General features: G+C 37.8%; 1 protein-coding gene across 1 annotated transcript; it reads left to right on the top strand.

Moving 5' to 3' along the window:
* The first annotated feature begins 1368 nt into the window (after positions 1 to 1368).
* Positions 1369 to 1839, top strand: LOC122400913 (histone-lysine N-methyltransferase SETMAR-like). Its single transcript, XM_043402659.1, has one exon. The coding sequence runs from the start codon at positions 1369 to 1371 to the stop codon at positions 1837 to 1839; it is 471 nt and encodes a 156-aa protein (XP_043258594.1).
* The last annotated feature ends 13497 nt before the right edge of the window (positions 1840 to 15336 follow it).

Below are 15336 nucleotides of genomic sequence, written 5' to 3'. Positions count from 1 at the left end.
ACTTGTTCCGTACAAAGAGTATGTATGGTTTTTCATCAAAGCCGTCCTAACGATTCTGTGCAGTTAAAAGTAAAACAATCCTGCGTGACAGTAAACGTCTCTGCTACGAGCGAAGGAAAGGTAAATGGGCAGAAAGAGATGGTTGGCTGAAGAGAAGAGACGGGAACGCTTTATCCAGGGGAAGTGTGTAAACAAGAGATCGTCGGTAACCGATATCCACCTGCACACGTGTCTCACAGGTCAATCTGGTGAGCGCGGAATCACGGATTGCTAGCCTGTTTGTCATGTCCCGCTTCCTCCTGCTCGTTTTACTCCTTTGCTGCCGGGTACGCAAATTCTTATTCGACTTACCGGATTTCGTCACGCAGCTCCCACATCCTGAGCTCGTGTTCCATAGAGGTCTCGGTTATTCTTAATTGTGAATATCGGATGTGCGCTTGGTCGAACGCTATAACAAAAATGGTTCATTGACTTTTGCGGTCGGAGAAACGAGATCTTACTAATGCTCTTTCGAACGATCCGCGAATTCTTAAAGGGATACTCTAGTCTAGTCATTCATTTTTATATAACGTCATAATTAATATGCACCGCTTAAAGAAAATACTGGACTCGCATAACACCACTTTTATTAAATGAAATTACGTTTCCTTCTCCGTCAATGGCTCAAGAATATCTGAGGTCATTGACCGTTCTAAGCAACACGTGGATGTAGCGACGTACCACTACCGCACTTGAAAAGTTGGCTAGAGCTATTTTAAAATATCGTCGAACTTTAAACTGCCATAACTTTTTCAAAATTTATCTGATATTGATAAAAAAGAAATAATTTCTTTAAAATCGTCCTTGAGGAGGGGTATCTAAATTTAGATTTTTCGGAATGTAACCATAACTCTTTTAAAATGTATCTGATGTTGATAAAAGAATTATTTTAAAGCTTGGAAAATCCATCACGGTAATGATTAGTGGATCATGTTAAATTATTATCATGAGTGTTAGCTGATGACTTCTGTTTGCAGTGGAGAAATTGTTGTACATCTCTTTATGATAACAACATTCAAGTGAGTTTTATTTGTTACGTGTATCGACGATCCATCACGTCTGGGACAGCTTTGCTTAGCTCCATATTTGTGGCAGTTATAGTTGTGTGATGTATTGGGTTGAATCATAAGTAATTGCCGACTCAGGTAGTGGGTTATAAACTGTTTTGGGAATTCCAAATGACCTGTAGTTCGTTTTCGCCGTCATGTTTACCTTATTTTAGAGGGTTGAACAGTTCATAAATAGCAGTCAGCGACTTCAGATCAAGTACTAGTACAATTTTTCGTGTAAGTGAATTAGAGAAGTCAAAAGCATCACATTCGTTACATGATGCTATGGGAGTTCCAGTCTGGTACTAGTGCAACGGCTACAGCAAAAAAAATATGCGACGTTATCGATGAAGGTGTAGTAGCAAAACGTACAGTGCGGAATTGGTTTGCCAAGTTTCGTTCCGGAGATACCAGTCTTCAAGATGAATCTAAACTGGGACGGTCAACGGATATCGATGACAGCGTTTTGAAAGTCCTAGTGGAGCAAAACCTACGTCAAATCACCAGAAAATTAGCAGATAAGTTGAAGTCATCCCTATCTACCATTTGTCGACACCTGGAAAAACTAAGAAAAGTCAGCCAGCTAGGCGTATGGGTTTCTCATAATTTGTTGGAGAAAAACAAGGTGGATAGGATGGCGGTTGACACTTCGCTCTTGTCAATGAACAGAAATGACCCATTTTTGGACAAGCTGATTACAGGAGATGAAAAATGGGTCACGTACAAAAATGTTACCCGGAAAAGACAATAGGCAGATAAAGATAAACAACCTCTGCCAGAACCCAAAGCCTCTCTTCATGGAAAGAAGATTCTCTCTTGCGTATGGTGGGATCGAAAAGGAACAATCCATTATAAGTTGCTAAAGCGTAATGTGACAGTTACAGCAGCCTTGTACATTGAATAATTGAACAGGGTCCAAGAAAAATTACAACAGAAACGACCAGCACTTATCAATCGTAACGGCGTTAGGCTTTTGCACGACAACGCTAGACCACATACGGCAAGAGTCACCCAGGACAAAATTTTGGAACTAGGATGGACCGTGTTACCTCATCCTCCTTATTTATTGAACCTAGTCCCCACAGATTACCATTTATTTCGATCCTTACAAAATTCTTTAAACGGATAAAAATTCAATAGCGACAACCATGTACAGGAATTCATTCAAACGTTTTTCTTAACAAAACAAGTTGACTTTTTTTGTATCAGGAATTGATAAGCTACCAAATAATTGGGAAAAGTTGTATTTAATAATGGAGAATGCGTTTTAGACTAAGATGTTGTGTAACACTTTTAATAAAGAAATAAAGTTAGTGCGAAAAAATCAACCCAATATATAGTAATAATACTACCGTAGGAAGTATAATGTAGACGCAATAATTTGACAAATGTAACGACACTGACCGGGAGTGATCCATTAAGGCATATTCGATTCTGAGGTAGAACAGATGTGTGAAGTAGATGATGTTGGTTCAGGGACCCTGGTAGTCACTTCGGTAGGTGTAGGAGCTAATGTTGTCGACGCATCATCGTTGACTCCGCCGACACTGCCTCCTGTTCATCGGGTTGTGGTGCACGGCGCAACTGATCATGGGCCACTTTGCGTGGTCTCTATCAATCACCTCTCTTCACCAGGTAGCTGTCATTGTCAAGCGTTTTGACGACATCATAGGCTTTGCTGAATTTCAGATCCAATGAGGTTTAATTACGAGAGTTATTTTTAATCAGAGTGAAATCTCCTCTTCGAAAATTACGAACTACATATAGCTTTATGTTGGTCGAATTTCTTTTTCTCTTGCTTAGCAGCTAATGACATTCGATATTGTATATGACGTTCCAGTGCACCGCTGTTAATAGTATCATCTTATGTATTTACTAAGCTGATGAGCTCAGGTGGGACGGCATGTTTGTGTCATGTGAGCAGGGTGAATGAAGATTCACTCAATCACAGTGTCTCTGTGTGTAATATAGTTAATCGCTAGTTGAAGTCCATTGTGGGTAGTGTGCCATTGTCTCATAGTTCATAATCATCACCAATGCGTTTTTCAGGGTACCCATAATATATTTGTCGTTTCATCTGGCTTACTCCTGGCGTTGCGATTGTGTCAACCTGTGCCATCCAAACACGATGTTGTAGCCTTATTTTTCATTGTTTGCAGCATAGAAAAATGTGCAACAGAATCGGATGGAATGCTTTCGTATCCCACTTCTGATAACGTCACAATTAGTATTAATCGTTTAGAATAAACGACATTGGATTCATACGACACTACTTTTATTTAATGAAATTATATTTCCTTCTTCATCAATGGCTCAAGAATAAATAACAGACACCAGCCGCCGTTTCAAGCAACACGTGGACACAGAGACATACAACCACTATAATACTGCACCAGATTTGATTGATTGTACGTTGGATTTGCTGTTTTAGTGCGTAGCAGTTAGAGGCGCAGTCCGTGTTGTATTTGAACATTATCAAATCAAAACTGAGCGATCTATAACAAAACCAACAATTTTTGAAACAATAATTGAATTATATTTTTTGGAATTTAAAAAGACAAAATTATGATACTTTTGAATTGGATTTCATCTCATGACTTTGGCCTATATTTAAGAAGTATACATAATTCTTTTTATATAAAAATACGTATAATATATATAAATGTTGAAAATGTAGTTATTTCAGTGAAACTACTTTTATTGAATATGTCAAGTTAAAAAGTTTTAGCAACACTTTAATGTTGGTTTATCGTTTTTTAAATTGTATCCTTGCGTATAAAAGTAATAATAATAATAATATTTTTTTATTTAACGAGTTGATTCCTCTTTGTGTTCATTTAAAAAAGACAAAATTTGAGGATGGATTAACTCAGAGTTAATTTGTTTTAAAAAGGTGACATATGGCGAAAATAATCGATTTATACATACCGTAGATAGTACTGTGATCCTTTAGATGAATAGCAATGTTGTATTTTTTTAAAATTGACCTATGCACCATCAGACTATACATACATAGAAGAAGATACTCCGCTCTTTAGCATTTTATATATGTATAAAAATCAAAATTTCAAATCTTTTATACGGCGAATGTTAAATAGCTGTATATCTAGTCTTCCTTGCATCTCGCTATAGTCATGGTTGAATAATGCCATAGAAATTCCCATACGGCAGAATTCATGTGTGCTGAAAATTTCCTCGAAAGATGCCAATCGATCAATTAGAAGTAACAAGATGTCGTGACAACTTTTGCAAAGGTGCATCAGATGTTACGGCTGCATACCTATAATTTTGTTAATTTTCCAAATTCAGCAATATCTACCGATGGAAATATTTTCGAAAACATATATATGTAAAAAATGAAATTTAAAAAACTCTATTTTTTCAAACTTCTAGACTAGAATCCTCCCCAAGAGGTGATTTCCATTAGGTAATGGAAACATGATTTTGAGAGAAATGCGGTGACACTTGCTGAATGGTGTGCTGACTCTTGAAGTCAGCCGCATAATAAGAGATCCAACATCAAGTGAGAAGTATATGAAACAGTGAAGCCATACATTTTTACAGTTGAATGAGCTATGATATCGCTTGGTAGAAAGATAGAATATATATCGTTTAATACCGGAATAAGAGGATATGTCATATTTTATGCTTTTCCGAAAAATAAAGTCGTTGTTCGGTGGACCACTTTATGGTTTGCCGCTAACTAAATAAATAACTAGCCTATTCTAAACGAGTTTTTCTGTCTATTCGTCGTTTTTTTTTAAAGTATTGTAGCTTTGATAATTTTTTATACATCGTTATATACACTCAGTTCCACAAGAGCTAATTTTTTCACTAGACGACGCATCTGTTTAACAATCGGTTAATTCAACTGTTTGAACACTTGGCTTCAATGCTTTGAGATTAAATCAGTAGTGTGGGCTGTTATCTACGTTGAAGGTGACAAAAATAACAATGAGTGCAGCGTACGCTAGTCGCTTCGAAGTGGTGTTTCTCTATAATCATCCAAAAGGACCCAAAATGTCGTTCGCAGCGGCCAGTCGCTACATGGGCAAGTCAGTGTCCTTTATTAAGAAGTGCGTGAAAAGGTATGAGGAAGTTAAAAATGTTGACGACCAGCCCGAACATGGCAAGCGTCTCTTAACGTCAGAAAAGGACGACAAAGCAATTTTAAGAATCTTTAAAAAGAATCCTGGGTGTTCCCTACGAAAAGCCAACTTAGTTTTAGCGAAAACGGGTGTAGAAGTGAGCTTGAATACAATTCGACGTCGATTACATGATGCTAACTATGGGTGGCGGTGCACAAAGTTGAAACCATTTTTGACCGAAAAGCATGTTGAAAAGCGTCTGTTGTGGGCGAGGGCTAATATCGACCGTGATTTCTCCAACATTATCTTTACGGATGAATCCTCTTTTTGGGCCTGGAGTACAAGAAGGCATGCGTGGTCACCTTGTGCAGTTTCCGTTATCCAGCGCACAGTGAAGCACCCGGTAAAGGTGCATCTCTGGGGTTGTTTCTGTAGACAAGGATTTGGAGTTTTGTACCTGTTTACGGACAATCTTAATACCCAAATGATGATCAAAATATATCAACATTGTTTATTAAAGTCTGCTGGAAGATGGTTTGGCTCAGATAACAGCTTGTGGGTGCTTCAAGAAGATAATGACCCTAAGCACCGAAGTCGTGCATGCACCGAGTGGAAACGCGAAAATGGCATCAGGACACTGGATTGGCTTTCTCAGTCGCCTGACGCTAATCCCATCGAAAACGTGTGGGCAGCAATGAAGGTCAAGCTCAGAGAAAAGCGAGTATTTAATGTGAAACATATGGAGGTCTCTACCCGAAACAATGGCGGAAAATCTCGCCGAAAGTATGCCTAATCGGTGCCGGGCTATAATCGGCAATGATGGCGACTGGACAACATACTAAATAAATGCATTGTAGTACAATGCTTATATTTCGAGGTCATACGTTCAATTATAAACAATTCCTTTTTTCGCAGAAAATATGACCGACACGCTCTTGTGGTAATATTCGCAGAACATGTTTTCAAGAACAGATACTTTAAAAAAAAATCGATGTTTCTGGAAATTCTGTATTTCACACTAAAGTGGCTGCACTTTTCAGTGATCCCTGTTAACCGTCGATCAACCAAGATCGATCTGGCATCATTACACTGACAGAATGACGGATCATTATTGGCATCACGGATGGCCTGTCGCAAGGCTTCATCGATCGACGGTCTGTCACGGGTTACCACCGGAATTAATGTCTGGTCAGTTACATTATCGTAAATAATTATTTCGTGAACGCTTCTACATTAAATACCAAATTATTGTTTTTCTTCCAAATTCACATTTACTTTAAATTTTATTTACGAATAACTTATTAAGCAGGTAAAACAATTTTTCATTTTTATTCTGTACTGTAAGCTTCTACAAACATTCTTTCCAGTGATACTCAGAATCTAGGAGCGCTCCGAACTAGAAAAATCAGGTAAATTGTTGCTGACGTTGAATATTGTTTTATTCATGAACACTTACTTTATTGAAACTGAAAAAAATAAATTAATAAAGTACATTGCAGGAGAAATAAAGTGAGCAGCATAACGAAGAGCTGTCACTGATAATTGATAGGTTTATTCGAGGCTTTCGAAGTCTTTACTTCAAATTCTTTAGAAATGAAAGAAAGTTGAGGTTTTCAGCAATAACTGAGATACTTGCCTGTTTTCTTATCGATATACTGCGCGTATTCTCGAAGGAACCACGTCACGGAGAGATTGCAACCCGATGCGCTCCGACGTAATCCGATTGTCAGGACCACGCCAAAGTCGAGTCGGAGATCCATGCGTGCACAGGGAGCACAGTAGCCGCAGATAATGACGCGATATTATGCATAGGATATTCGGCGCACATCCGCGGCCGTATTCTCTGCGTTGATTTATCGTTGTCTTCATTATTAGAAATGCACGTACGCAGGCTGGCCATTATGCGGGCGAGGGTGTCGGTCCGAGAGACCTGACGGACGGTCTAGCTTCGGACTCTGCTACAATACAATGTACGCATATATGAGCGGCATACGAGAGGGAACATTGAGACACACCTACGTCAGGACAGATATAGATAGACAATTAGCTACCGTCACCGTCTATAATTCTGTTAGATTAGTAGCCCCGGTGTCCTACAGGAATACGATCCTCCGCGCGAGTCCACGTCGTTGTTCTCATGGAGTCAGGAACATACAACGTAGATTGGAATCTTCGTGCCTGCTGGCCGAGTTCATGGTAGATTCCCGCGATAGAAAATGTAGGAGCAGAACCTCGCAGGTTAATCGTCAATCAATCGGTAGATTCCATTGATCGAACATCGTATCTCTTCAACATTTTAGATGGTTAACCTCTTGACGCTCACACCCGTGACATACACGGGCATGTCGAAACGTCCAATTTGGCAATCTGTTGAGCAATTGAGCAATGATACCTTATACTTAACCACACACATTGCCTTTATAACACTATTCAATGCGTATGACCGAATAAACAATGATAATATCCACGACCATTGGTGTCATCTGTTATTCGTTTCTTAAATCTTTCAGTGATCAGTGTTCTCAGTAATTGTACTTTTCATTATTTTTATTGTTGTTATTGTTATTTCTTCTTATTATTTTTGTTGTTACTGTTACGACGGTTTGAAGATGCATCGTTGTGGCAACGTGAAGGCTGTTCCGCAACGATGTGAAGCTGCCTCTTTGAACGAGCGGAAGCGAGAACCCATGCCTTCCGGTTGCTAGAGGAACCGGCAACGATTTGAAATAACAGAACTATGAGAGACCTCGTAGAGAACGGATGTGTCACTAAACCCTATTCCACTAAAGTTCTCTGTTGATTAGTTCGTGTTAAAATGAGTTCTGTGAGGAATACCCCTCCTCGGCGCAACATTGGTGTCAGAAGTATTATCACCGCATTATATATGTATACATCAACCTGTTACATAAGAAAGATAAAGTTCCGAAAGGCTTCGATGGTCGATCATTATGAATTTTAAAGGGGAAGAGGAGAGGAGAAAAAGGATCTAAATCTAAAATTTCAGCTTCGAGTAGTTCATAGTTTTCGAGATATTAGTAAAAAACTTTCCGTATAATACATTGAATTCTGCCTATATGGACGTAGCATAAACGTGACTAATATACAACCATGATTCTTTGCAATAGCATCGCCCTCAACTACTGCATAGTCTATAATGGATAGCGATATCGAGCTTCAGTTTCTATAAAGTGTCCCACTTAAAATTTACCCGTCTTTTTTTTAAGCTGCGTTACATTTTTATTTTGGTGACCAAAAATGATTAAGTTACACTACTAAATACACTGTACTTACAGTAATGTTGAATAATAACACCTCAGTTCCCGATCCCAGAATAAATCATTCTATAAGTTGTCCCACAGAAAATGGGTTTTATATCAAATTTCAATTTTGTTGGGCAGAAAATATTAATTTGCAATAATTCCACCTAAATGCGTCTAAAATATTAGAGCAACGAAATGAAAAACGAAAAATCACATCTAACCTAATATCTTGGAAAGTATTAAATACCCAAAGCTAAAATTTGATAATTGAAATCCGTATCACTTCCTCCCTCCACCATGTCGATCAATCATCGGGGCCTTTCGGAATTACAGTTCACAAGAAAGTCTTTTGCATAATTTCCTACATAAAAAGTTCTATGAAGAATATAAATTTATGCATTTTAAATTGAAAATTTGAAAAGTTAATAAAACTTGACGCTGCACTATGTACATCAGCATTTGTTTCCCTCTCGTAACAATTTATGTACTGAAAACAGAAATATTTTTGCGAATGCCATTAAAATTTGTACTGCAGATAATAAAGTGTCCACTTAGGCGAAGCTATGAATAAAATCTAATATCAAATGAACGATTAACAACGGATCATCTGATACTTTTTGAATACAAATTAAAATTTGAATTATAGATTTAAATGTTTTACTATGAATAGGTAACTCTCAGATGAAATAGTCAGCTGTAATAACATGGTAGTTCTATTCGTTATGTATTATTTGAATAAAAGTTTGGTCCTCCGTTTTGTACTGCTCGAGGGGCTATCAATGATCGCAGAAAGATACAACATTGACCACAAGAATGTTTCTTTGTCCGATGATCGCGTTCCGTACGAGGGGCGCGCGATGAAGCAAAACCGAATCGCTCTCCTCCCCCGCAACGTTTTCCTTCCGCTCTTCTTTATACCCGCGAAAACAGCGCGAAAGAAAGGAACCGGTCGAAGGGAGCGGTGGTGTGGACAACGATAAAATATTCAGGGACGCATGGGGGTAATATTTTACGTAGGAAATCGGTCGGTTGATTTTTATAATACTGGTCAAATATAGCCAGGGGAGAGAACTCACCAAGTACGCCGGGGGCCCTCCATTCGTGTCTACCGTCGCACAAAGGGCCAGGGCATAACAAATAGATGTATAAAGGGTCAATAAAGCCCGACGTAGGAGGAGAAGCGACCGTCAACGGGGGTGAAGAAGGCAGTACGAGGTGGAGGGCCTCTAGAGGCAACGACGGGAAATAAATCTGAACTCGCTTTTGCTCTTGGCCTCGCAGCAGGACGCTAAAAATCAAGGGTTGATGACGCCCCGTTCACCAAAAGTGAAAGCCACCCTTTCTCTAACGTCCGGTTATCGGTAACCAAGGAGACCTATGAAACCGATTACGCATTCATAGGCACTGTTGCTCGTTAGAGTTCTAAAAGTACAGTCTGCTTGATAAGAGCGTGGATGTGATACTTTCGAAACTTTATACCCAATAAGAGGGAGATTGTGTTAATTTCTAGATTCTAATTTCTTTCGATAGGCGTTCATTCGAGTTCTTCAGTTTCAATCGTGTCAATGCGATATACAGTCGTTTTCGATATGAGTGCTATCATCCCACAAACTATACGCAGAAGTCTCGCTAATTTATTAATAACTGAGTACAACGATATAAAGACAGTAAGAATGTCAGTGACCTCCCTAATCGAGGATCATAGGGGGCAACTACCGAAAAGCAAAACAAAGCGATCGTCCGTGTCTTTTCTAAGAATCTGTCGCTCTCTTTGTGTAAGGGGCAAATTCTTATAGCAAGAAAAGGCATAAATATCGTTATTTTGACAATCAAATATCGCTTACAAACAAATAATCCGTTGCTTTTAACAAAGCCCATCGAAAAACGACTGACGTGGGCACACGTGAATCTTAACCGCTATTGGAGCGAAATGTTTAACGATAAGTCGTCTTTTTGAAAATATTTGGTCTGTAATGAAATATAAACTTCGAGGAAAATGCTATTTGACACTCAAATTATTAAGTAGAAAAATTCGTAAGGTATGGAGATCTTTGCCTACATCATATGCAGAATAGTTGGTAGAAAGCATGTCTAAACGTTGTGAAGAGATAATCGCTTATGGGCGAGATTGGACTCATTATTAAACAAATGAGTATTGCACTTTTAAATATGCATGCGATTTGTATACAATTTTTTATGAAGAAAATTATTGTTTTTTTGTATTTATTGCGTTCACGCTCTTACCAAACAGACTATACAATCCGTCTAATAAAGCCTATGCTACAGAAAATGTACGGTTGCTATTGAAGAAAAAGACGCAATATTTAAAAATACGCTATCTTTAGGAAAGATTTCTGATAATAGCTATTCATACACGTCCTTTCCGGTAAGCAAAACGGATTCCGCACGAAGAGTATGTTAAGTTAGTTGAGAACGAAAGTATTTCTGTCATTCCACATGTAATGACGATTATTCGTGTCTTAAGTTCCTTATTTATTGTCAACAAAATATATTTGGTTACAGCATTCCCCGCGCGAATCTTTTTGTTGGAAAAAAACATCAGGTAGTGATCACGTTGACTGATTTGAGCATCATATAATGTATTAGATATGAATCACGACATCGTGAATATGTTAATGTATATATCTCCTTGCAGACTTCTCATTCGATAGTTTTAATTCCAAAACAAACATTTTACTCGCATAGAATTTTGTCGATTCGCGCAACATCGTAGGTTGTTGTACTCTTTCTGTTCTATTTTTTATTAATCTGTATCTTATTAACACTAGAACCCGTCAACTGAATATCTGTGGATTGTTTATGAAAAAATAAATAATTTTTTGTTTGTTGCTTTGTTTTCGAGAAAATGAAATTTGAAAATTCTCTGTGTATATGTGCACTTGCTACGTCTTCGACCAAATCGACTGTACTATAAGTTAGTATTTTGAAAATATTATGAAAAATGTATACTACATTGTAACAGAATTTTGCGGTAAACATATTTCTATTTGTCGAATCACAGAAGCATACATTGAGGATAATAAATGTTGAGTCTTTATTTTCTTGGTCTTGTAATTGTTTACAAAGTCGATACAAGTCAATCATATCATTGCTAATGTTTACATGATTCTAAACACACGAATAAGCTAATTTTATACAATTATAATGCGATCGGTTAGAAAGCGTAGCAAGTGCACGTGTAGGCGAAGAAATTTCACTTTCTTATAAACGAAATCGCAAACAAAAAATCGTTATTATTCAGGCCAACACACACTGTATGCCTCAATTAAAATGAAAACTGCATTTTAATGTACCTGCCAATATAACCAGTTTCAATAAAAATACAGGAAATCAGCGTCCTTAAATTTAGTGTTAATAAGGCCGAAAAGGATAATTATGAACTTAAGAAGGCTTAAGAATCATGTGATTATCGCGTCAAGACGATATGTGCACGATCGAATGTTTTCGTAACGTTTCGATTTACTCGGCTTGTTTATGCTTAAATGCAATAAAATTGGTTTACTATTATCTTGAATTGAACCTCAAGTTAATATATTCTATTTTTTTACAATGAGAGGCTCTTTTTAATGAAACTACATGCCTTTGTGAATAATTGCATCTCATTTTACCACTCTTTTTGTCCCATTATGCTTGTTATTCTTTTGTTAATCGGTTGTTTAGTAACAGTTATAACACGTAGAATCTCATATCATGGAAAGTGGTGCCAAAGAATTGTGTATAAAGGAAAAAATGAGCAATCAGTGCAACTGAATTCTGAAGAAATAAGGGAAATTCAGATACTAAAAGAAGAAAAATATTCAAATAGGGAGATAGTTAGAAGGATAAATAGAAGCGAGTTTGTATTCCGTTTTTCCTTAAAAGTAAGGAAAGTTAACGGTAAATTGTACAAAGGTAGAATCAAAGAGGCACTTTTATACAGAGATAAAAGTTTATTTCTCGGATAACTTCAAATTCAAATTGTAGTGAAAAATAAATTACAGAATAGGCTAGTGCTTTCTGAACGAACTGTGCAGCAATTTTAAAAAAAAGCTTACCATTCAAAGAAAAATATTGAAAAACAGCTGTGATAAAAAAGCTACACTTGAATTTGCAAAGAACCTTACGAATTGGATATCTGAACGGAAAAATGTCGTTTTTACTCAGGAAAAGAAATTTAATTTTGTTTTTAATTGTAAAAGATTTTATCTCCTAGATAACATGGATGAAGGTCGGTAATGATTTGAGATGCCATAACTTCCAATGGAATTATCGATTTACAAATCATGAAATGTCGGCAAGATGCAAAAAACAACCTGAAAAATCTGGAATCAAAAGAAGTTAAAATTTGTAACGTATTGAAGTATAATAAATAAATATTTCAATGTGATAATGTGGTCATACACACAGGCAAATTAATCAAGGACTGCCATAAGGAACAGGAAATAAATTGTTTAAATTGGCTGGTATTATTGCTAGATTTAAACATCGTCAAAAATGTTTGGGGATATCTATCTATTGGGACAAGTTTACTTAAACAATCAACAATTCTTATACCTGAAAGATCTTATGAATGCTATGGCGGCCAAATGGAAGAAAAATACCACAATCTTATCTTCGTGTACTGTATAACTCAATGCCAAATCATATTTTTCAAGTAATAAATAAAAACGGTGGTCATACGAAATATTAATGAAGCATATTCGTTATTAAGATATAGTTTTTTTTCTGTTTTATTTATTTTGCATTTACTTAAGCCTTGCAAGCTTATTCGTATCTTTTTCTATAAAACATGAATATGTCTATGCTAAAAAAATAATTTCCTAAAATAAATGCATATAGTTTCATTAAACATGGCTTTTTGTTGTAGAAAAATAGTGTATATTAATTCGAGGTTGAATTCAGTTTAATCAAATGTCGCGAATTGTGCCGACATTAACAAATACCTTTATATAACACTTTCGTTCTACGAATCAGGTGTTTCCATTTATTCGACTGAAATGCCATCCTGTCCCTCGGGATATATTAATTCCCCTTCTTTTCACCGTCCAATCTCGATGCCAGGACAAAATCTGTAGACGTACATCACGTTTATGGACCGCCAGAGGTGCTGCGTCCCGATGTGTCTGTAAAGGCCACCATCTCCGGGTCATTTTATGTCCTTTAAAGCGGAGTATCCATATTTCTAGTCCTCGTATTCGTATCGTGGAATTGGTCTTCCGAGGTCTCGCAGCGCTGGGGGAGGACTGTCTGTCCTCCTTTCTCGCTTCCTGGCATCCCCCATAACCGAAGAGACTTCCTCCCCATGAAAAAGCCGAAGTTGGCGTGGAAAAGCGAAACCCCCCATCCAATAAAACTGGCCGGGCATGGCGCACTGACTCGATAAAAAGCCACTTGGTGGCTATCGCCGCCAACGGCCAAATGCTGCGGGGAAAAATTTACGTCTTGTTAGATCTGCTTGGGAATCCGTTAGAGGGTGGCCTTGCGTGAAACCGTTTCGAGTCCATGAATGCGGTATACCAATGACCGGAATATTGGTTTCTTCCTTTTATCGATACTGTAAGCTGACTAGTACATTCACCACGTTTGCTAATACTATGTTTTCGAAGATTTCATTACCTCAAAATGTTCGTGGTCAGCCCGATATCCAAGTTTACTCAGAAATCTTGGTAATTATTTAGAAGCTTGTCGTCATTCTAAACAACTTTTCCCTATACATGTTACTGCATAAACATTACCGCCGCTGGGCCTTAGTTTCCGAGATATTTGCAAAAATCTTTGGTTAAACTTAGATTACGAGTACACTTCATTTCGGCATAGGCTATCGCTTAACGGCATTTGTAACGTATTCTTCTTGTTACAACAGTTATGTTTTGGCGTTTGTTTGGGTTAGGTCTGGGTTAGGTTTGGATTTGTAAGATGGTGATGTGAAACCATTTTAAGTAGAATTTCGTATATTATATTTGGGAAGGGTTCTCCCTCAAACCCCCTCGCCGCCAGAAAATGTAACCTAAAACCACTTCAATCACTCTTTTAATCACCATTCAGTCTCCATTTTTCCCGGAATACAGTGTATTGATGATATAAATATAACTACAGTATTTACGAATATCTCGGAAACTAAGGCCGAGCGGCGGTAACACGCATAGGGAAAAGTTGTTCAGAATGATGACCTTGACAACATATTTCAAGGTCACGAAAATTGGTGAGGAGGGCAAACTTCTAAATAATTACCGAAATCTTAGCTTCAGATTATTCTTTACTCTGGCTTTGAAACTATTCGAGGCATAATAGAAAATTCTACCGCCTTTCGACCAGAACGTGATAAATAACAACAAAATTAGATCGCTCCCGTGTTTCAAATAAATAGATAAATAAAGTTTAACGAATATCCGACGGACAGATATCGCGGTATAAAAAATACCTTCCGTTGTTCGTTTTAACGGATATATCTTCATTCGTGGGATGAACAGACATTTCGCGTTCGGTTGATCGACTTCGGCCAAACGATCCGCGCGGCAGCCCCCTTTCGGGCGTGTTTTTTCGGTAGAAAGTCCGAAAATATTTATGGAGGGAATCAATATCGTAGTTTGGAACACATGGGGAAAAATCAAGATGAATAGGACTGGGAGAGATCGCATCGCGCGATCGCTGGATGGCCGTCACGCGCACTTCCCGGCAATTTGACCGGCAATATGCAATAATATTAAAATTAATGGCACGGTCTTCGTAAAAACACCGGTCTCGGCTGTTCTCTACGCACGCGATTCAGCTTAATCTAGAAAGAGAGAGCCGCGGTACCCTTTCGCGCCGCGCAGAGAAAGACAAACTCAGGACAGCAAGAGAGTATGATAAAGCATACGTTGCGGAAAGAGAGACACGCTCTAGCAAGTGGAATCGGGA

Source organism: Colletes gigas, unplaced genomic scaffold, assembly GCF_013123115.1.
Source record: "Colletes gigas isolate AHSC1104 unplaced genomic scaffold, ASM1312311v1 Colletes_gigas_Sc00002, whole genome shotgun sequence".
Lineage (NCBI taxonomy): Eukaryota > Metazoa > Arthropoda > Insecta > Hymenoptera > Colletidae > Colletes > Colletes gigas.
This window is presented reverse-complemented; position numbering and strand designations above follow the sequence as displayed.

Coding starts and splice junctions, on each gene's coding strand:
- LOC122400913 (XM_043402659.1), top strand. CDS start 1,369: ATGCTATGGGAGTTCCAGTCTGGTACTAGTGCAACGGCTACAGCAAAA.